Here is a 23,965-nt window from a genome sequence, read left to right as displayed (position 1 = left end):
ACATTTTTTCTTCTGATCCTGTAGGCCTTACTAATATAGAAATTACTCAGTATACTTCATATAAGTGCAAACAGACATATTGAACAATATTGAGGTTTACTTATTTGTATCCTCATAGATGAAATTTATTTTTCTTGAAATCCAAATGACATCCTGAATTTAAATTCTATATTATTACTAATTTTAGATTACTTTTTTTTACCACTATATAACCTCTTTATTTTATAAAATGATGATGGAAATGGCAACAGTATTGTGCATAGTGAAAACTGAGGATTATAAATTAATTCACAATATAAAAATGTTGTCTTTAAACCTGTAGAAAATCAAGGGCCAATTCTTATTTATAAAAAGTAAAATGGTTCATTCACTGATTATATAATATATACTTTGCACCAATGCATCAAAAAAAGGAAAGGCTATCCACAGTGATTCTCATTTAATATAAAAACAGATTTACTTACTGGCAACACTGAATATGGAATGCAAAACTGCTATAAATATGGAACATCTAACCGGTCTTTTCACTCTGGTGTCATATATATGTGCACATCAGCACGTGCAACGACACACGCATATATGATCTGCCCAGTTTATCAAACAATGGAGGAAATCCACAAACTATAATGAAAGCTGGACGAAATCTAAATAAAAAATCACTATGACACGTCTAATCACAAACGCAACTCTTGTCTAACTCTGCCTATGGAGGGGCGTGTTCGATGGAAGTTGGAGAAAGAACTCAGAAATAGTATTACATGTATTGAACATGTTCCAGTTTAGTAAAACCTTGTTCTCACGCGAATCTTGTTACGCAAATTACAGTGTACTGTGACATTTATAATATTTCGTCCTGTTGCATGCATTTATATAGTTTATTCCCCTTTCCCACAATATTTACAGGATTTTCTCATTTTCTAGCCTAAAAATCCCCAAGTTTGTACAGAATATTCCCATATCCCCATTGGACACCAAAAATCCCCAAATCTAGGGATAAATTCCCCATAATTGGCAACGTTTTTACAGTGTAGGCATTCTACGCCGCATGTGCAGTGGTTGCTTAGTAACCAAAAGAATGATGCAATCAAACTCTTTTTCTTTGACTGTCTTGTAGATAAAACGAGACTAGGAATAACTCATATAAAAGACTTGGGTTTATTTAGCTAGGAAAAATACAAATTGTTTAAAAAATTGTTTTCCAATATACCAATGTGTGAACATCCCTAGTTTTGAATGCATGAACTAACTTTTATGAAGGATTTCACTGTCATTATGCATGAGAGTGTGGGTTATAATGGCTGCCATCTTTTAAAATTAATAATTTTTTTGTCATTTTTCATACTGGGTATAAATGGTTTCCCAATCCTAGGAGCTAGTCTTTATATAGATCAAATCATATACATTTTTTCATTCAAGTCAAGCAATTAGATGGACACAGTGGAAGCATTGGATATTGGAATTTCTCCTCTAGAATCTTATTTCCAGAGTGAAGACTGCTAGATCTAGAATCAAGATAGTGGCAGACATATTACATACAATAGATATTGGTTGTCTGTCTATTGTCACTATCAATTATCATTGTAATGCAGGCAATCACAGAGGAAAAAAGTAATGGAGATCACTGGGAACTGCTATATGTAGGTGACCTGGTATTAACAACCAAGATAAATATTTGGCAGAGGGAAAAGTAAAATGGAGATACAAAAGATTGAAAATTTATTCAAGCAGAACCAATTTTGTTGGAATTGGAAAGGAAGCTAAGGAAGAAAGACCCTGTTGAGAAAGTACAGTTATACCATAGATAGATTCAGTGATTGAGATTAGGTGTAAAAATATATTTCATGTTGAATGTGACTCAAGGTGTCGCAGATTATAGTGAGGTTTGCTAGATAAAAGGTTGATTTTTATACCCCAAATTTGTTCTTTGTACCCAAAGTATGTTATATTTCTCATATGTCCTTTGATGCTGATGCTACTTGTTTAAGTTTCTTGTGCATACTTGGTTCTCATTAAGAAAAATCTGTTTACTATAAAGATTCAACTCCTTGCATAGTGTTTGAAAATAGCTATTTGATCAGGATTAGAAAAGAGAATAACTTCCAACATGAAAAGATACGAAATTACCTGGTAACTGTGCTTCACAACACATGGATTTCTCTCTCTCTCTCTCTCTCTCTCTCTCTCTCTCTCTCATCTAGAATAAGGAGTCCAATTCTCGGCTCCAAGTATTCAGAAGGATACAGATAGACTGGAAGCAGTACAAGCTAGGGTAACATAACTAGTTCGAACAATAAGGCAATTTTGATAAAGATGGAGGATGGAACGTTTGCAGTAATTTTATCTACAAACTTGACAACTGAAGCGAGAGTTAATAGAGGCATTCAAAATTCTTAAAGGAATAACAAATGTAGATTGCAACAATCTATTCACGCTTAGTACAAATAAGTCCAGAGGTAAAGGTTACAAATTGGAATTGAAAAGTTCCAACACCACTCAATATGGCATTTTCTTTACATACAAAATAGCAAATACTTGGAATGGACTTCCAGCGGATGTACAGTGACACGGTAAACGAGTTCAAGAATAAGTTAGACAAGATCATAAGAACTCTCTAAATGCTTAAAGTAAATCACTCTACCAAAGAGCAAATGGAGTCTCTGTGGATGGACTAAAAAGTCTTTGAGACATCAAAAATCTTTGTAAGTCCTTGTAACACACACACACACATACTCTCTCTCTCTCTCTCTCTCTCTCCCCCCCCCTCTCTCTCTCTCTCTCCCCCCCCCCTCTCTCTCTCTCTCTCTCGCCTGGTATATTTTGCTGATACAGGTACTGATATTCCCTAATATCTTTCACATTGGAATCCCACATCTGTTGAATGAAAGGTTGGTAGTTTTGCTAAGAATATTCAGTTAAATTGTGAAGGAATCCCAATATATATATATATATATATATGCTATTACATTCTATCAATGATAATGAAAAATTTTCATATATTAGTTACGTTTTTTGCAGGCTATTTACTTATTCATAGGTACTATTAACTGGTGTTCAAATAAATAATAAATGTAATGTTGTAAGTCCTTAACATTTATTTCAGAAAAATCATGTTCTCCCTCTCAATGTTGTACTTTAGAGGCGATGACTCCGGCGGAGAGAAGGCAATGGTTATCCTATCATTCTTCACATATCTTCTCATAGCTCTCGGAATGCTAATACTTGATGAGAGCAAGCTTGAAATGGGGATAGACATTGCCTACCAGTCTTTCAATTCAAGTGCAGCAGCCTTTTTGAAAGCTCAGGGACTCACTTCGGAGTAAGCAGAGAAGACATTTTTATTATTGTTATTATCAGTATTATTATTATTATTATTATTATTAGTAGTAGTAGTAGTAGTAGTAGTAGTAGTAGTAGTAGTAGTAGTAGTTAAGCTACAACCATAGTTAGCAAAATAGCATTCTATAAGCCCAAGGGCACCAATAGGAATAGATATCCCAGTGAGGAAAAAAAAATAAGGGAAAGAACTACATGATAAGTAACAAACAATCAATAGAAAATATCTTGAGGTTATTGCCACACTGAAATTAAAACTGAAAGCACCCAACAGAATTGTAGATGAAATACCTAGGTTTGATACAACTAAGCCTCTAGAAGATGAGCACAGAAACATTTGGAATTGAATGTTGGAATCACTTTACAGTTTTAGAGACCTTAGGAGACGAAGAACAGATAATTAATGAAGAATTGTGTGATATTAAGAACATATATTTGTCAGTTGGTAGTGAAGTTTTGGGACATGAAGTTACAAGGAGAAAGCCATGGATATCAAATGATACTTGGGATACTATAAAAAGGAGACAAGGACAGAAATTGAATGTTGAAAGTTTTCGAGGAAGTAATAATAATTACAAGGTAGAGCATGTTAAGTATTCCAGTATTGATAGTGTGGTCAAAAGAAAAGCCAGGAATGACTGGGGAGAATATTTACTGTAGATGGGGAAGCAAATGAGGCTGAAAAGGTTATGAATTTAGGGAGTGGCTCTAGTGTAAGAATTTCTCATAGAATTATCAATGAATATGTGCTGGGAGCAAAGAAAAAGCATATAACCATAAAAAAGAGAGATGGATCTGTTATGATAACAGAAGATGAAAAAAGGCAACTTTGGATGGAACACTTTAGTGATTTCTATACCCGAAGTTAATAAAGACCCTTGATGTGCCCATGAATGAATTTAATGTGTTTGAAGTTGAAGCTATCTTTAAAAAACTCAACAGATGGAAAGCCCCTCTATATGATGGAATAACCAACTGCGATGATATTGACCGAAAATGAAGCGACTCCCAGAATACTTACAAGATTATTTTATAGAATGTTGCGCGAGGTGGCAAAACCTGATGAATGAGACCCAGAAGTGTTGGTGGAAATGGCAAAAAAAAAAGATCTCACTGATTGCAATAATTACAGAGGCATCACTTGCATCAGTTGTCATGAACATATATCGTACTGTATGCTTATTTTAAAGAGACTAGAGAGAAAGATTGATGAAAAGCTGAGAGATGAACAAACAGGGTTAAAAAAGGGTACAAGTTCAAGTGACCAAATTTTCATAGTGAAGACATGTGCTACAGCAATGTGTACAATGTAGAAATTCACTTTTAATGGCATTTGTGGACTATGAATAAGCCTTTGTGTGCACCAGCCAATTTTGTGCAGTCCTGTTATTGTGGAGTTCCTCTTCAATATGTAAATTTGATTAAGTCTGTTCATGAGCATAGCAAGTGCAAGGTTAATTTTAGTGGAGTCCTATCAATTGAATTTCCAGTGAACAGTGGAATACTCCATGGGAATATGTTGTCACCTATGTTGTTTATCCTCCTCATGGATTTTGTAATTCATTGAACAGTTGGGGGATGGTGAAGGATTGGATTGGATTAGATTGGTAATAGAAAATTAGCTGGCCTAGAGTATGCTGATGACGCTGTCCTTGTCAGCAGAAAACCACAGGATTTGCAATGTTTACGTACCAGAAAGAATTAAATATCATGAGGTTGTGCTAAAAGATAAATAGACGAACGACAGATGATGAGTGTGGAATATGCAATGGTAGATGAAATATCATAAGAAGGAGAAAGGATTATTGAGGTAGAATTATTTAAATATTTAGGAACTTTGATCTCTAATACAGGGTCTTTAGAATTGGAATTTAATGAAAGATTGAAAAAAAGCAAATCAGACAATGGCTAGGTAAAGTAAAATTTGGAAATCAAATTGTCTAAATTACGTATAAAAATTAGGTTGTTCCCTCTCTAAATACAAACCCTCACTATTTATAGGGGATAGTAATTTCAGCGAAGCTGAAAGACGAGCCATGAGATTTTAGCGAGGTATAACCACCCAACTGCTAGTTAGCGGAAGGGGTGGGTGGTTGTTAGCCGGCTACCTGCTCACTCACACACCTGCGCTTAGTACCCACTTTGCTTTCTGGCTCTGTAGAGGATGGCTGTTGCCGCTATCTCCCACCGTTAAGACTTGCCATTTGATTGTTTTACAGTTAATTCTGTTTTTCTTATTCTTAAACTTATGTTTTTGTCTTTTTATGAATGAAAACTCTTGTAATGTTTTTATATATATTTAAGATTTTGTTTTAGTTGCTCTTCATGTGACAGTGTATTATGGACTCGGCCTCCGCCGCAGGGGTGAGTCATTGTGCTGATATTCTTTCTCCCTTACTACGCCGCTCTGCCTCTTTACCTGGATGGCAGGCAGATTCTCTGCGGGGGAACACCTTCCCAGTTTCCGGGTTAGGTGGTGCACTCAAATGGTTTCTTCAGTAATCAAGTTTCAATAACTGATTGTAATTTAACCTTTTCAGCTCTCGATTCTGCACTCCTTGCGGCGATGGGCCGATGGCCTTTCTTTGCCAGGGGAGGGAGTGCGTAGTCTTTAGCTTGTCCGCCACCCCTTGGGGAACCCCCTTCCCACCAAAGGGTTTGAGTTTCTCCTAAGTAGTTTTGTTCTGGGAGCAGATAAATGATTTTTAATCCTTGTTTTACAGTTCTTATGCCGCCGCTCTCTTCCTCATGATGATGACGGCCTGTGAAGGGAGTGCGCAGTCCTTATTATGATTGTGTGTTTTCGGGTGACACCCTTCATGTCCGCGGGTTAGGTGATCCTCCAGAGAGAGTTTCTTTCATAAGTTTTATATTTCCTCTGATAGCAATGTGGATCTTCTTAGTTTGGCTAAGTCAGCCGATGTCGAAGGGTAAAGCCATTTGTTCCTGTGGAATCTGCTCTACCTGCCCCGTCACTTCCTGTGCTGAAGGGAGGTCCCTACCTGGGGCAGCTCCTGATCAGCTCGCTGGTTGCAACCTTTTCCTTACAAGGACAAGGTCCGTGCCGATAATGGTAGTCTCTGTTTCACTCTTCTGCTACTCCTTCATTCCTCATGCTTAAGCTTAGGAACGAAGGCAGTGGCATACTGGATTCCTTCCAGTGTTCCAAATGGGGGATCCTCAAGGGGTGAACCAAGGAACTAACCTTGGCTACGTTTGTCAGGTAGTGCTTGATGCTGACCTCCAACTTGAACAAGGCTTGTTGACGGGAAGGAGAAAGCACTGCCAGGAGGTCTGCCTCCAGGGGTTGGACAACTTTCCCTTCCTGGGAAGAGTTGACCTCCCTGGGTGTTGGGCTGGTCTCCCTTCCAAGGGAGACCTTCCTTTCATCAGCTTGTGATCAGCTTTTTTGGATCGAGTAGACTCCCTCTCCGGAGGAACTTGCTAGACGTTCCCCTTCGGGGGTCTGTCGTATGGAGGAGTCTCTGACCACTCGTCACCCTGGGTGTTCTTCTCCCTGTGCGGTAAGGAGACGCCTGTTTAAACCTTCTGGTTCTCTTCTCGTGGTTCCCTCGGGTTCTCTGACAGTTAAGATGACCCCTTGGGCTCTTGCCACCCTGATTCTTTGAGTTCATGTAACCCTGGGCTTTCGGGTCCTTGTTACACTGAGCCTTTGTGCTCTCGTGACTCTGAGCCTTCGGTCTCTCGTGACCCTTGTTAGGCTGAACCTTCGGGCTCTCGAAACCCGCATTACGATGAGCGTACAGACTCTCGGGACCCTAGTTACAACGAGCCTTCGTGCTCTGATATCCCTGAGCCCTTTGGCTCTCGTGGTGCAGAACCTTGTGGCTTTCGTGACATTGGGCCTCCGGGTCCACGTTACGCAGAACACTTGGGTTCTCGTGACACAGAGCCTTCGGGCTCCAGAGACTCTGGGTCTCCGGGCTCACGTTACGATTTACCACCGGGTTGTCATAACTGAGAACCTCTGGGTTCTTGTTGCGCAGATCCTCTCGGTTCTCGTGACCGCAAGCCTTCTGGCTATCATTGCGTTTAGCCTTTGGGCTCTCGTGACTTTGGGCCTTCGGACCCTCGCATCAAGCTGAATCTTATGGTTCTCGTGACACCAAGCCTTTTGGCTCTCGTCACATTGAACACTTGGGCCCTCGTGATTTGGGCCTTTGAGCTCTCGTTGCGTTGAGCCTTCAGGCTCTCGTGACTTCTGGCCTTCGTTGTGTTGAACTTTTTGATTCTCATGATCTTAAGCCCTTGACATACCAGCGTTGCGTGACTTGTAACTCTCCAGTCCCAGCTGGTCGCTATGGGTCAGCTAGGCTGGTCTTGCCAGCTCCATGCCTATCGTCTTAGGATAGCCACTGTCACTTCCCCCCCAGCCCTCTTGCTAACTAGCAGTTGGGGTATCAAGCAGCCTATGATCATCTCTCGTCACAGAAACCTTCACCCTTTACAAGATCAGCGTCAATCTCGCTACCACTAGGATGGAAATGGAGCAGAGAGAGTTTTGTATTCAATTCAGTTCAATTCTTTCTTTCAGGTCTTGGCCTGCATTAGAAGGTGGTAATTCTTGCTAGCAAGAAAGCATTCGCTGGTTAACCCCATACAAACCTGCCTAGTGTACATGTTCTTTACGTCCTGGGCTAACAAACCCTTACATACGAGACTACACCTCTTTATGGGAAACTCGTCCCTGAGAAGTTTTACTCAACGACAGGCATTCATTAAAACTCCATAAAAGGCTATAAGAGCTTCCTCTGGGATGCATGCGCCCTCGCCAAGATGAAACCTCAGAGTTATTGGCACAAACACGGTTTCTACCGATGTTTGAGTCAGCCGCATGCAGTTGCCCCTGGGCACAACGGATTATTACTAGACACCAAGCTTCTTGAAAGATAATCCTTCGGTGTTAATTTTTCTCGGGCTTTGTTTCCCGACAGAATGGAGACTTCGGGATTAATTTTTCTCAGGCTTTGTTTCCCGACTGAATGGAGAGCTCTTCGGAGGTCGCTCACAATAGCCATGTTAGAGATTACCCTTACATAGTTATTATTTCAAGCTTTTAGTTCCAAGGGAACAGTGTTAACATACGTTTACGAATGATAGCAACCAATGTTTTTAGCTTCTCATTACATTTACGGACGTTGCAAGATCAGCCCACAAGGCGTGCAGACAAACTTTGTCAGCATCTCATTACGTTATGAACGTTGGCAAGCTCCTTCCACAAGGCAGGTAGGCAAACCAATGGAGTTATGATTACAATAGCTGTATGTTTTATTTTGTGGGTGCATGTGCCCACATCTTAAAAATGCTACAGCTAGTCGACAATCAAATTCCTTGGGCAATAATTTGGGATTCATCACACATTATTCCCGCAAGCGTGCTCAGACTTGTTTTCAAACGTTTACTTGGAGGCAAAGAATACTCATGGGTGACCACAGACGGGCATGCACATACTGTATGCATGCAAGCGATCTTTCTGCCAACAAGGGCTATAGACCATCTTGTAATTAGAACTCCGCTCTAATAAATTATAGGTGTTGATGGCTATATTTTATACTCTTCCCCCCCCCCCCCGTTCTGTCTGATGAGAAAGGACCTAAACAAAGTCAGAATAAGTGAGAACTTATCAATGACTCTGATAGCTCCGTTATGGCATCACCCAGAGTGGTTACCTGATCTTCTGCAGCTCCTAGCGGAGCTCCTGGGGGAACTTCCTCCACGACGCATTCTACTCGAACAATCACATACCAACAGTTTCCACAAAGCCGTAGCTTCGCTTCGACTTCACACTTGGAGATTGTTCAGCATTTCCTCGCTTAGGGAGGCTTTTGGCAATGACTTGTGGAAAGGATGTCTGGACTCCTCAAATGCTCTTCAGCATCAGTCTACCAAGCCAAGTGGTCTGTTTTCTGTGGTTGGTGTTGTGGAATGGGTATCACTTACCTTGATGCCTCTATTCCAACAATAGCGGAGTTCCTTGTATATTTTTGTAAGAAATACTTCTCTCGGTTTCGGCAGTCAAAGGCTACCGTTCAACCCTGAGTCTCGCCTTTAATCTGAAGGGAGTAGATATTTCCTCCTTGGAACTTTCTCACCTCAAGCGAAGTTATGAGATTACTTGTCCTCAGTCGGAGGTTAGACCTCCTCCATGGAACGAGGTTCGAATCCTTCAGTCTCTGAAGGTATTTCTCTACGAACTATTACGCCAGGCAACATATCGCCACCTTACTCTGAAGACAGTGTTCCTACTCGCTTTGACCTCAGCCAAAAGAGTCGGTGAACTACATGGTCTATCAGATGACATCTCACATTTAAGGGGATGGGGAGAGGTAATTTTCAGCTTTGTCCTTGAGTTTATTGTCAAGAAAAAATCCGGGGTAGGGAATCCTAAATTCAGACCCTTCAGGGTCGATTTTTATGGGATATTACTGTCGGTGAAGCTGAAACACGAACCATGAGAATTTTAGCAAGGGATAACCACCCCAACAGCCTCTAGTTAGCCGAAGGGGTGGAGGGTAGCTGGCTATCCCACTCACTCACACACCTGGGCTGAGCACCCACTTTGCTTTCTGGCTCAGTAGAGTTCGGACATTACCCCTTTCTCTTGCAGTTAACTTTCCATTTGATTGATTAACAATTAATTCTGTTTTTCTTATTCTTAAACTTATTTTTTCTTTTTATATATATGAAAACACTTATGTTTTTATATACACATATTTAAGATTTTATTACAGTTGCTGTTTGTGTAACAGCGTAGTGCAGACTCTGTTTTCGCCGCAGGGGAGTCGTCATTATGTTAATACTTCTCCCTTACTACGCCGCTCTCCCTCTTACGTGGATGGCTGGCAGATCCTCTGCGGGAAACACCTTTCCTGTTCGGGGGTAGGTGCTCTCCTGAATGGCTTCTTTAGTATTTAAGTTGAAACAACTGCATGTAACTTAACTTTTTCTAATCTCGACTGCACGCTCCTTTTTGCGGCTATGTGCCATCGGCCTTTCTTAGCCAGTGGAGGGAGTGCATAGACTTTCCTTGTCCGCTCCCTCTTGGGAAACCCCCATCCCAACGAGGGTTAAGTTTTAACCCGAGTAGTCTTGTTTGTTAGTGGATTAATGATTTTTAATCCTTTTTCACAATTCTCATGGGGCTGCTCTTTCTCACGACGATGCCGGCTGGCGTAGGGAGTGCACTGTCCTTATTATGTTTCTGTTCTCTCGAAAGGCACCCTTCCTGTCCGCAGGATAGGTGATCCTCCCGAGGGAGTTTTCTTTCATAATTATTTATTTTTCCTCAGATGGCAATGCCGTTCTTCGTTTAGCTAATTCAGCCAATGTAGAAGAGCAGAGCCTTTCGTTCCTGTGGAATCCGCTGTACCTGCCCCATCAGAGTCCTGTGCTGAAGGGAGCTCCCTACTTGTGGCAGCTCCTGATCAGCTCGCTGGTTCGACCTTTTCCTTACGAGGACGAAGTCCCTGCCGATAGTGGTACAGTCTCTGTTTCACTCTCTTGCTACTCATGGGTTCCTCTTACTCAATAGTAGGAAAGAGGGAAGTGGCATACTATGTTCCTTTTGTGTTCTAGTTGGGAGATCCCTAAGGGGTAAACCCAGAAACTAGCCTCGGCTGCATTTTTCAGGGAGCGCCTGATGCTGACCTTTAACTTGAACAAGGCTTGTTGACGTGAATCAGAGAGCACTGCCAGGAGGTTTTCCTCCAGGGGTTGGACAACTTTCCCTTCCGAGGGAGAGTTAACCTCTCCTTGTGTTGGGCTGCTCTCTCCTCTGAAGGAGAGCTTCCTTTCATCAGCTGTTTAGCAACCTTCCTGCTTATGGGGAGAAGAAAAATCCTCACCCTCTGCATGATCGGTATCAATCTCGTTACCACCAGGACGGAATCAGAGCAGAAAGAATTTTTACATTCTATTCGGTTCAATCCTTCTGGCAGGCCCTAGCCTGCATTAGAAGGTGATATTTCTTGCTAGCGAGAAAGCGTTCGCTGACAATGCCATATGAAACTGCGTAGTGTATGTGTTTTTGCATCCTGGGCTAACAAACCCTTACATACGAGAGTCGAGACTACACCTCCTTATGAGAAACTCTCGTCCCTGAGAAATTTTATTTAACTAATACAGGTGTTCGTTGAAACTCCATAAAAGGCTGTAAGAACTCCATCTGGGGCACATGCGCTCTTGCCATGACAAAACCTTAGGGTTATTACCACAAACATGGTTTCTATCAATTGCTTGAGTCTACCGCATACGGTCATTGTGCCATGGCCACAACGAATTCTCCTAAGACATCATTCTCACTAGACACCGAGCTTCATGAAAGGTAATGCTTTGGGGTTATTTTTGCTCAGGCTTTGTTTACCGATGGAGTAGAGAGCTCTTTGGAGCACTTGCACAATAGGCTTGTGAGACATTTTATTTTCACCCTTACAGGGTTATTGTCTTAAGCCTTTAGTCCCAGGGGAACAGTGCTAGTTTACGTTTACGAACGATAGCAACAAACGTTGTCCGCTTTTCATTACGTTTACGGTCAGATAAACTTTCTCAGCATATGAACATGGCAAGCTCCGCCCACAAGACGGGTAGGCAAACTAACGGAGGTATGATCACTGCACTAGCTGTATGCTTTGTTTTGTGGGTGTATGCGCTCACATCTTTGAAATATTACAGCTAGTCAACGATGAAAAATTCCTTGAGCAATAATGGTGTGATTCGTCGCACATACAGTATTCCCGCAAGCGGACTCAGATTCGTTTTCAAACGTTTATCCGGAGGCAAAGAATACTAATGTCCAACCGAAGACAGGTATGTACATATGCGTGCAAGCGATCTTTCTGCCAACAAGGGCTATTGACCATCTTGCAGTTAGAGCTCCGTTCTAATGAATTTTAAGTGCTGATGGCTATATCTACTATGGGAAACTAGGTTATACTGTACATTACTCTTCTACCTTCCCGTAACCAGGCATACTGCATATGCGGTCTGCCTTCATAGGCAATTCCTTCTTTATTTCCGATCGTAGGTCTTAGTTTTTAAAAAATACTTAGTCCGAAAACTTCTCTCTCTCTCTCTCTCTCTATTAGAAATTCTTTATCATTACTCGGTTTCGATTATGGGAATACTAGTAATGCATTAAAAGGAAATCACTTGATTTGCCACTCATCTTCTGCCAGAAATATGATGTCATCAGACTTTTTTTTTTTCCTAAATTTACGGTTAGTAGTAGTATTCTCTTAACTACTGATACAGACCACTAAAACACTTGATATCGTTAATCGGTGTTTCGATGATGGGAATACTGTAATAAAATCACATGGCAACACACAGAAAGGAAATCATTGTTTGCTAGTGATCCTTCCTTCAGAAATATGGCGTCACAAGACTCGTGACGTAAACTCTACAAAGAATGACTTGCTGAATATGTAAATCTTTTCTTCTTTTTGCAAGAAATAAAAGAAAATACAAACTTACTAAGCAAAAGTATTTCATTTTCATAATGTTAAAGGAAATTATTATTTTTGATAAAATATTTGTCCTATTAGTGTACTTTCTTTAGATAAATATTGATCTATTATCAGAGATTAAATAAAACTAGCGTAGAGTCAAATTTACGTTACGTAGTACTCATAACAATTGATACAGACCCTCAAAATACTTTTTATCATTACTTGATATATCAATAATGGGAATACTAATGCTAATCGTTAGCCTATTGGAAGGAAATCAATGTATTACCTGGTTGCTTTTTGCTGGTAATGTGACATCTTTAGACATATGATATGAACTCAACAGATATTGAAACTTTTCTTAATGTACTTTTCACTAAAAATGGATACTGTATATTATCAATAAAAGAAAATACAGTACTAATTTACCATGATAAATCAGTTCGTTTTTATACAAGAAAATATATTATTTCCAAGGAAATATTTTTCCTATTAGCGTACTATTCCCGATAGACTTTTGGCGTCATCATCCTGAAAAAATTGTTATAAAGTCAAACAGTTATAAGTTGCATATGTCGTAAGTTGACAACTACCTGCATAGTGTTTTTATATATACAGTATATGAACCTTCCGTTATTTATGTGGATTATCTTTCAGCATAGCTGGAAAGTAGCCATTAGATTTTGATTGCGAGGTGGCAACCCTGCCTAACTGCTTGAGTGGGTAGGCTGGGGGTGGCTGGGTGGTACCCAGCTTCCTCTATCTATACTCTCACAGCAGTGAGAGATGCCATGTTTTCTTTTGGCTCAGTAGAGATCGGACGTGTCCTCTCTCTCTGTGACTATCATTGGACTTTTGATTTTGCTTTCTCTTTTTCAGGTGTGCGGGTTCTCTCTAAGATCGCCTTCATGCGAACGTTTCCAGGGCGCGAGGGTGCCGTGTGCGGTACTTTCATGTCTTTGTTGGAGACCGACCCGCACTCCTTTCGTCTTTTGTGCAGAGGGCATCGCTGTGAGCCGGACTTACCCTGCGGAGAGTGTAAGGAGTGGCCTGCCTCCCAATGGGAGAAATTTGGGCGGCGCAGGAAGAAGGCAAAGCACAATCTTTCTCCCTCAGGGGCGAGGAAAGCATGTTCTTCTTCACGCACCCCTAAATCTCTTTCTAAAGCTCTTTCTTATTCGCGCTCTTCTGAGGGACGATCGAGCAGTAGCGCTAACCGACTAACTCCTTGGTAACCCCGGGGTACTGGGGTTTTGTTGCTTCCCCTTGAGGAGCAACTTCTCCAGCCACTGGCGAGCCATTTTCCCTTTCAGATTTGCTGGAAGTGTGGTCGTCCTTAGGGATTTTGGGACCCCCTTCAAAGAAGGAGCTGCTACGCCTTCTTCAGCGTGGTGCCAGGAAGGACCCTTCGCTGGAGCCGTTGACATCTCATGTTCTGGAACTGTGCGAGGTCCATCTTTTGCCTTCTCCTGGCTCTTCCACGCGTGGACGAGGTGATCACTCACGTTCACCTCTCCAGTGGCTCCCTGCTGACGATGAACCCTCTCTCCATCCTGGGACCTCGTCGTCCCCTAACCTTCAACCCTTTGTTTCTCCCCACAGGAACCCGCAGGTCTCAGGTGTAGATCTTCCGGGGACCAGTGCTCCTACCACCAAATTACCTTGGACCAGACCTGATGATGAGAATGACCATTCCTCAAACAGGTGTCCAGCTAAACCTCCAGTGCCTTTCACTGTCTGGGGAGTCATAGCAAAGCGTCCTCCTACGTGACGCTTGGAAACGCGTCCTGCTGTGACATGTTCTCCAACTAGAGTAGTCTCTACTCAGAGGCCTCCTCTGCCAACTCCGTTGGAGGTATGTGCTTCTCTGAGGCAACAGGAACGCGTTAGACATTCCTCTTCCTCTATGGGTCCTAGTACTCCCGTTGCGAGCACTTCTGCTCGCGAATCGCGTTCGTTGACACGTGAAACTCATGATTTTGCGCTTGAATCTTGCGATTTCACGAGCAAATCAGCAATTTCCACGAGCAATTCACGATCAGATGTGTCGGAAACGCGTGCAAGTGTGGTACCAACACCTTCGTCTCGACCATCATTTTCTTCCACCTACAGCGGAAGACCTACACCCTTTCCAGAGGGTTTCAAGGAGCCTCCTAATAGGTTCATGAACATACCTATTAGTCAAGACCTTCCTTTGCATCCAAAGGAACGTGTTCCACTGCCTCAGAGGTTATCACCTCCGTCGACTGGAGGGCCTTCTAGAGTTCTACCCAAAGGACACTCTTCTAGGGAATTCCCGGGTTTACCTAGAGGATCAGAGCTTCCTCAATGGGTGAATAAGTTCCTCTCCACCCTCCTGAAGTCTCTGAGCATTGCTCCTCCACCGTCACAACTCATGATTTTGCCCTTGAATCCCGCTATTTCACGAGCAAATCAGCGATTTCCTCGAGCAATTCACAAGCAGGTGTGTTGGAACCGCGCGCAAGTGTGGTACCAACACCTTCGCCTCGACCCTCATTTTCTTCCACCTACAGCGGAAGACCTACACTCTTTCCAGGGGGTTTCAAGGAGCCTCCTAATAAGTTCACGTACGTACCTATTAGTCTAGACCTTCCTTTGCATCCGAAGGAACGTGTTCCACTGCCTCAGAGGTTATCACCTCCGTTGACTGGAGCTCCTTCTAGAGTTCCACCTAAAGGATACTTTCCTAGGGAATTCCAGGGTATACCTAGAGGATCAGAGCTTCTTCAATGGGTGAATACGTTCATCTCCACCCTTTTGAAGTCTCTGAGCGTGGCTCCTCCACCATCACAACCTCCGACTGTTCCAGGCAAGGCAACCCCTAGGATCCCCCTGGAACCCTTGCTGAGTTCGTGAGTTGGGAGTTAGGACCCTAGAATGAAGTCGATGGCAGACAAAGTACGCAGATCACCTCCACCACGATGGCGTGCTGAAGGTCGTATTCTATCGGACTCCTTTATGACCAACTTACCCTTTACGCGAGTGAAGGTAAAGGAGGTCATCACTACGAAACAGAAAAGGAGAATGAGAGGCTTAACACCACCTCATGCGACATCATCTGTCCTAGGACGAGTAGGGACATAGGCTTGCCCAAGGAGATCACAATCCATCCCTTCAACCCTCAAGACATTGAGGTAGTGCGTCCAGATCAACGTCCGGTTTATCTACCTCCTCCAGAGGAGGAGCCTTCAGCTCCCACTGCCAAGGCTTCGTCAAATGCCTAGAAAACCGCGCAGGTTCCCCCTCCTAAGATCGTGGAGGAACGTCCTGTGCGTAGGGAATCAAAGGACCGCGCAGGTTCCCCCTCCTAAGATCATGGAGAAACTTCCTGTGCGAAACCCAAGAATGCTGCAGCACGGAAAGCTAGAATGGGTGAGGCACAGAGACGGTCCTCTATGGGGGGGTCCCAGCGATTCAGTTGACGACCCTGACCTACCCCAGACTCTGGAGGTGGATGACCCCTTAGATTCTGAGGACGAGAATCTTCCAAAGGCAGCTAGTCCGAACTATCACTCCAAGCAAGAGAGACTTGAGTCGGAGCATACGTTTTGGCAGGTCCTTGCCTGTATGAGGGCCATCAATAGGCTGTTTACTCCTGGTTCCACCATCCAGGAAGGGAAGGCTGGGGTTCTCAATGAGATATTTGAGACTCTGAAGCCTTTCAGGTCCAGTGCAGGCAATGCTCCAGCCTGCATGTACAACGTTTGCCTGCTGCGGATCACAAAACTATGAACGATCGTCAACCCATGGTCAGTTCTCCATCTGCTCTCTGATCGCCAGGACGAGACCTATTATATTCTCGTCATTCCCGATGATCACTGTCGAGATGTCCTTCTCAACGATCAAATGATCGCCTAAAAAATCGAAGGGTACTCATGATCTCGACGCTCTTCTACCAGAAGACGCTCACGGTTATGAGATCGAAGGTTATCACAATCTTGACGCTCTTCTTCTAGAAGACGTTCACACAAGCTAGAAGTTCACGATCACGAGCTGGACGCTCATGATCACAAACAAGACACTCCTCTACTCCTCGTTATGATGGAGACATCCTACAGATGTCGGTTGGATGTCGGTTGCCTCCCGTCCGCAGGAGAGTCTTCCTTCACCTGTTCGGTCTTTCCATCGGGGGATTCCTCCGGCAGGAATTTTATTCGTTCATTCCTGTCCTTTGTTTTGGTAATCCCTTCGAGGGTAACTCAGAAACAAGCCCCGTCTTTGTTTCTCAAGCAACATCTTATGTCAACCTTCAATTTAAGATAAAGTTCGTTGAAGAGAGGCAGAGAGTGCTGCCTGGAGGTTTGCCTCCAGGTGTGGGAACTTTCCCTTCCAAGGGGAAGTCTCTACACAACTGCTGTTCGGGAATCTTCATGGTTGCGAGTGAAATTGCCTACGGTGGCAGATGATGTTGGTTGCTCCTCATTTAATCTTCTCTTCAGGGGATTCTTTCATTTGGGTTTGGATTCGTCCTTTTTCCAAACTCCGGAGCAGACCACGAGCTAGACACTCATTTTCACAAGCTGAACGCTCACATTCACGAGACCAACGCTCACGATCACGAGCTAGATGCTCACAATTATGAAAAATCCTCAACGATCATGAGCCAAAAGCTCACAATCACGAACAAGACGCTCACGATCGCGATCACAAGCTGGACGCTAACGATCACTATCTAGACTCTCCCGCTCACGAGGGAGTCATGAGCAAGAGGTTCACCATCACAAGCGAGACGCATGCGATCAGGAGCGAGACACTCGCGATCACAAGCGAGATGCTCATGATCACGAACAAGGCTCTCATATCTGTGCGCGAGACACTCAAGATCGCGAGTAAGATAATCGCAATCAAGAGCGAGATGCTCGCGATCACAAGTGAGACTCTCATGATCACGAACAAGACACTCACGTTTGTGAGCGAGACGCTTACGATCGCAAGCAATATGCTTACGATCACGAGCAAGATGATCACGATCGCGAGCTAGATGCTCACAATCATGAGCGAGATGCTCACAATCATGAGCGAGATGCTCATTTTTGCGAGTCAGATACTCTTCCTTACGAGGACGTTGATCCTCCAGTTTGTCAAGCACCAGCTGGTCGCTGATCATTAACTCGCTAATCTCTAGCTCGTCTGTTAACTGTCAGATTTCCAATCACCAGTTCGCCGCCCTCCGACCGCCAGCTTTCCAACCTCCAATCACCACCTCTCCAATATCCAATCGCCACCTCACCAATCGCCTATCATCATCTCTCCCGATCGTCGATCGTCAGCTCTTCGATCATCGATCGTCAGCTCTTCGATCGTCGATCGTCAGCTCTTCGATCGTCGATCGTCAGCTCTTCGATTGTCGATCGTCAGCTCTCCGATCGTCAATCGTCACCTTTTTAGCACTCCGAACGTCGATTGTCACCTTTTCAGCTCTCTGATCGTCGATCGTTACCTTGCCAATCGACGATCGTCACCTTGCCGATTGTGGATTGTCAACTCGCCGATCCCCGAGGATTGATCTCCGATCTCCTATCTCCGAGCATCTATCTACAGCTCCGATCTCTGAGCACTTACCTACAGCTCCAATCTCCAAGCACCTACCTGATTGTCAGCTCAAAGCTCACCGCTCGCTGATCCTCTACTCGCGGGTCACCAGTGCTCCGATGCGGCAGATCTCTGATTCGTCAGCTTGCCAATCGCTGTTTTCAATGGCTAGAAGATCTCCGACTTCTTATCAACAACGCTGTTCCCCGATTGTTTTTCGACAACTAGTTGTTCCTTGTCTCGTGCAACAGTAGCTCGCCTTTCGCTGGCTTGCCATCTGCTTGCTTGACGTTCTCTGTTTGGAGGCTCGAGATTATCACTATGCCTGCTCTCCTCAAGGCTGCTGCTAAAATCAACAACCACTTCCAGCATCTATGGTTTAGTCCTAGATACTTTGCCTTCCAAGGTGCTAGAATCAGCAACCACTTCAAGCACGTATGATTTAGCCCCAGGATACTTTGCTTACCAAGGTAATGATGTCAGGATGCCAGAAAGCCTCAAATCAATCAATCAAGTAAACATTCCAAGGTAAAGTTCTGGAACAATCCGTTCTGTCGGAGACCCTTCTTTGAATCAAGTGTGGTAGGTCGGCCAAGGCACCAGTCACCTGTTGAGATACTACCGTTACCAAGTTATTTGGTCCTTTGACTGGCCAGACAGTACTACATTGAATCCCTCTCTCTGGTTACGGCTTATTTCATCTTTGCCGACACATGCACTGAATAGTTTGACCTATATTTAACACATTCTCCTCTCTCTTCATACACTTGACAACATTGAAATTACCAAACAATACTTCTTCTCACATGAGGTTAACTACTGTTCTGTAATTGTTCAGTGGCTACATTCCTCTTGGTCAGGGTAGAAGAGACTCTTTAGCTATGGTAAGCAGTTCTTTTAGGAGAAGAACACTCCAAAATTAAACCATTGTTCTCTAGTCTTGGGTAGTGCCATAGCCTCTTTAACTTGGTCTTCCACTGTCTTGGGTTAGAAACATCTTGCTTGGGCACACTATTCTATTTTGTTTCTTTTCCTCTTTTTTTTTGAATTTTTATCCTCTTGTTATTTTCAAGTTTTTTTTATAGTTTATATATGAAAGTTTTGTTTTAATGTTGTTATTGTTCTTAAACTTCTCTTGTAGTATTTCCTTATTTCCTTTCCTCACTGGACTATTTTCCCCTGTTGAAGCCCTTGGGCTTATAGCATCCTGCTTTTCCAACTAGAGTTGTAGCTTAGCAAGTAATAATAATAATAATAATAATAATAATAATAATAATAATAGTAATAGTAATAGTAGTATTAATAGTAATAGTAATAGTTAATGACTATAATGACAATAATGATGATGAGCAGCAGCTCCCGACTGCTTCTCCTTGGAGAGTACTTTCACCTAGACGACATAGATCATCTCCTCTCCTCTCTCTCTCTTGTGCTTACACTACTTCGGTAACCCCCCCCTACAAGTAGAATTGGAGGAGTTTAACACAGTTTTCCTTTTGGGAACCTAACCCTGCACCCTCCATCGATGCCTGGGATAATACATGAGCGCATGCTTAATGCCCCTCTCCCTTTAGGTTCTTGTTTGTTTCTCACAAACACGGTTTCTTTGGTTCCTGATGTTTTTCATCTTTGAGATTTGAAGAACCTGCATCCAGGTAGCCAGGTTTCTGCATCAAATCCGGTACATTATCGGATGTTTATCCCTCATGAACGTACGTGCTTCACTTACACTTCGTTTCTATTACAGAAGGGTTTACGGGCCAGATGCCCCAAGGACCAGGTTGCTGCTTTGGCCACCACCTCCTCCCTTATTGTCCCGTATAGTATAGGACTACCTCGCCTGCTGACTTTGCATGGATAGGAACTGCGCTAGCTAGGCAGTCTCCTGCAGCAAATCAGATCTTGGATGCAGTAGGGGAGGCAGATGCCTTGAATTGGTTCCCCCCTCTTCATCGGGAGGCACAACCCATGGGATTACCACCCCACCCCCATTCTCTCCTTCCCCTTCTTAGAGAATTGATTTCAGTGCTGTCTCATGCGACAGCTGTAGCAACTTAATTGCTATAAATTCGGGTCAGCCCAGGGATGGGTGACTGACGAGAACAACAGAGGTTGTTGGCTTCTTGTGTACTTCCAGTCTCCGTTTGCCTTTACACCCTCGGACCTTTGTGTGAACACATTCAACCTCCAACCGCAAAATCCTTTCCTTGGGAAACATATTTGCCCAATCCTTCATGAGACTTAGTCTTGTATGTGAACTTGGATAATGACTTCCATAACTGGCGCTCTCCCTTTGGCCAGAGTCCTTTGAAAGGACTATCTTCCTTTCTCATCCTAGAATGAGTTTTCCAATATGGAAAAACCCCTCCCACGGGATCGAAATACTTGGCTCATGTTTTTCGCCAAGGGAGAGAGTCCACATCCAAGTTACAAGAGAAAATTTCTTGTCTCTCCCATCTTCCTTTAGGAAGATGGGACATCCGGTCTCAGGGGAAGACGTGGTTCACCAAGATACCGCCGAGCTTCTTTGGTCAGATGTGTCCAGTCTTAGTCTCTCCTTGTGAAACGAGTTTAACCTTCAAACCCTGTCTTGCGAAGGAAAGGTCTTGCGATCAAACAGTTAGCCCTTGGCTCTCTGTACAGGATTGACCCCTTCACCAAAGACTGCTGACTAGTCCTAACAGTATCAAGCTCTTCCGAGACATCTCCTTCAGTTTACCACAATCTGAGAATTAGAGTAGTCTAAGGAAAGACCCGACTGTCATATCCAGTACAGGTATCCATAGACACGGTCATCAGCCTGCAGAAACTTCCGCAGATTCGACAAGACCGCCTCAGTCCCCTTCGAATTCAACCTCCTCAGGACTAGCCAGGTCCCAGGTCCTTCGGCACCAGGAAGCGTCCTTCCCTCTGGTTCTCTACGAGATCTGAGCAAGAAACTGTCCTTGTAAAGAGGATGCCAGACGAGAATCTCTTCCAGGGAGGGCATCTCCCCAGTTTTCCTGGATTTGACGTTTGCTATGGAAGCATCAAAGAAAAAGGGGGAAGAGGGCACAGTACCACACGTCCCCAGGACTATGGTCATCATGAATGATACTGTCTCTTAATCTCTTAGAGGACATTTTCTTCTTAGGAAGATTTGCCCACGGGATGGCATGATTCGTCTGTTTTCCCATTCACAGGAAACACTTCTTGCACCTACGTGGTCTCCCCTTCGGGTTGTCCTGTCTACGGGTTTGGATTTTATCCAATCCACCCCTTTAGCGAGAGACTTCCTCTGTTTATAGGCCTTTCTTTAGGAAGCAGAGTGGATATCACTGACAGGCATTGACCTTCTTCTTCCTGCGGGAGAAAGACGGCTTTCACCTATTGGGCTCCCTCCTTTGTGCAATTCTTCCGAGATAAAATGACTTCTCCCCGCCACTGAGCAGGTTTCGTTGGTAGTCTTGTCTCATTAAGAGACTCGCCTTGCCAGCAAGGCTTGTCTTGCGTGATACACGTCACATTCATTGACATGTCCACAACATCCGAGAACCCATTAAGGACTTCCTTTACGACTAGATGCACCGTGATGAGGATCAGGTAAAGTTTGTCTCTCCTCTCGAAGGCATTATTCCAGTGAAAATTGCCACCGAGAGGAATCCCGCTCATAGACTTTGGCAACGGGAGACCTTTGCTCATTCCTTGAGCATCTTTTCCAGACCTAAAGGCTTTACCTTCTCCCTTATCTCCATTCAATGCTCTTCACAGAGTTTGAGCCTACTTACCTTTAATCGTGTAATAAAGCCCCTCTATGGGACACGGGTTGTTTCTTTCCATCCCGAGGTTCCCTCCCTCGAAGACCTAGAACACCTAAAAAGCAGATATCCTAATCCCGAGGACAGGTCTCTCCCGGTATTGCCCTTGATCAAGAGAATAGGCGTACCCTATGGGTCGCCACAAATGTCTCTGTCACTACCAGAAACCAAATAACATCCAACTAATTTCCAGACAGCTTGAACCTCAGGTTCAAGCCTTCTGGAATGGAAACCCTCTGCATTGGGATCAGTGGCTGTTTCACCTGTGTTTAACTTGAGGCTATACCTTGAGGAAGATGCATTAGCTCTCCCCAAGGTTACAGCATGTTTCGCCAACCCTATAAGGGTCAAAGAAGGCTTGTCAGGATCTCATTTTTGACTGGGACCCACTGGGTCATATACCAGTCATTGAGTCCTTCTTCTCACACCAATGATTAAATTGAGGCCATACCTCGAGAAAAATACAATGGCGTGCTCCAAAGGTTCATCACGCTTAGCTAACCCTTGAAGGGTCAAAGGAGGCATGGTCATATACCTCTCCTTCTCCTCATAGAGGTGATCTAGAGCTCATAACATTTTAAGGTGGAATCCACCCACAACGTTTAAAAGCAGCTACTTTGTGATGCAGGCCATGCCAGTGGTAAGGTGAAAGCGTTTCTGACCTTCACCTCACTCTTCCTACAAGACGTAACCCACAGGAGCATGCATACATTCTCTATTACTCGCGGTGGTGGCTTCACAATAAAAGGTTTATAACACCTTCTTGATGGACAAGTAGCAGATTGTGAGGGCAGAGTTACCCAAGGATAAGCTATGGATGATTGGCAAAGAATTACTGGCTCTTTCTTTCCTTCATCATCTCCCCCTTTTCGGGGCAACAGCTCCTAGGGCGCTCTGCAAAGCTGACCTCCACTGTCTGCAGGTATAACTGGTTACCATTTATAACCTAGTATAAGTTGATATGCTTGTCACGTCCCCTTGCTCCCTGGCGAAGTAGGATTGGGTAACGTCTTTTGTTACTTCCTAGATTCCTATATTTCTAAGAATGTTCCATAGACTAATCACACTGCTAGCATCCCACATTGACAAGAATTGCTCAGGCCGCTATCCGTGCTCTTTGCACTCCTAGTTTAGCGAGGTGTCAGGTTGTCTTTCTTTTATAAGCAGAGCATTTATGGGAAAACCCTGGGTTGAAGACCAGCTACAGTAGTTGGTCAGGACTTCCTCTTTCTTGAGGGTGAATCATCCCTATGAATAACTTGAGCCATCCCTATGAATAACTTAAGGTTTGTTAGTGAATGAACAAATGATAAATTTGGAAATAATTTGCATTTTTCCTAACTAATACAAACCAGTAATTACTCATAGAAATTGTCCCGCCAATGCCTGTCCCCTGATAAGTCCTGCCTGCTATCAAAAAGTGATCAGAATTCACAAGTGTGTGTATGAGAGGGGTAGCTAGGTAGCCCGGCTCCCCCTTCTACCCCTACCACCAACTAGTGGTAGGGTAGTTCCACCTTACTTAAATGTCTTATGGCTAGTATCACCTTTGCCGAAAAAATATCCCTATACTATAAATAACTAAAGGTTAGTATTAGTTAGGAAAAATACAAATTATTTCCAAATTGGTAATTTTTATAGAGAGGAAGAGAACCTGGAACCTCAGATACCCATCAATTGTCTCCCTGATTTTGTGTTCGTAGTGTTGTCTAAAGCTGTTTCAAGCTTTTTCATATATCTGAAGAATCACTAAGTAGTCTAAAGCCTAAACTCATCCCTTGAGAAATTTTGTCCAAAATATCATGTTTAATTTAC

The 23,965-nt window shown here is 43.5% G+C and overlaps 1 protein-coding gene across 1 annotated transcript in view; it reads left to right on the top strand.

Annotated features, from left to right (window-relative positions):
• The window catches only part of emei (transmembrane protein 161-like emei), a 196,903-nt gene that overhangs the window by 56,011 nt on the left and 116,927 nt on the right, over positions 1–23,965 (top strand). Inside the window, exon 5 of the mRNA XM_068393608.1 lies at positions 3,101–3,316. Coding sequence (XP_068249709.1) covers positions 3,101–3,316 — 216 coding nt within the window. The remainder of the gene's footprint in view (positions 1–3,100; positions 3,317–23,965) is intronic.

This window comes from Palaemon carinicauda, chromosome 19, assembly GCF_036898095.1.
Source record: "Palaemon carinicauda isolate YSFRI2023 chromosome 19, ASM3689809v2, whole genome shotgun sequence".
NCBI lineage: Eukaryota > Metazoa > Arthropoda > Malacostraca > Decapoda > Palaemonidae > Palaemon > Palaemon carinicauda.
This window is presented reverse-complemented; position numbering and strand designations above follow the sequence as displayed.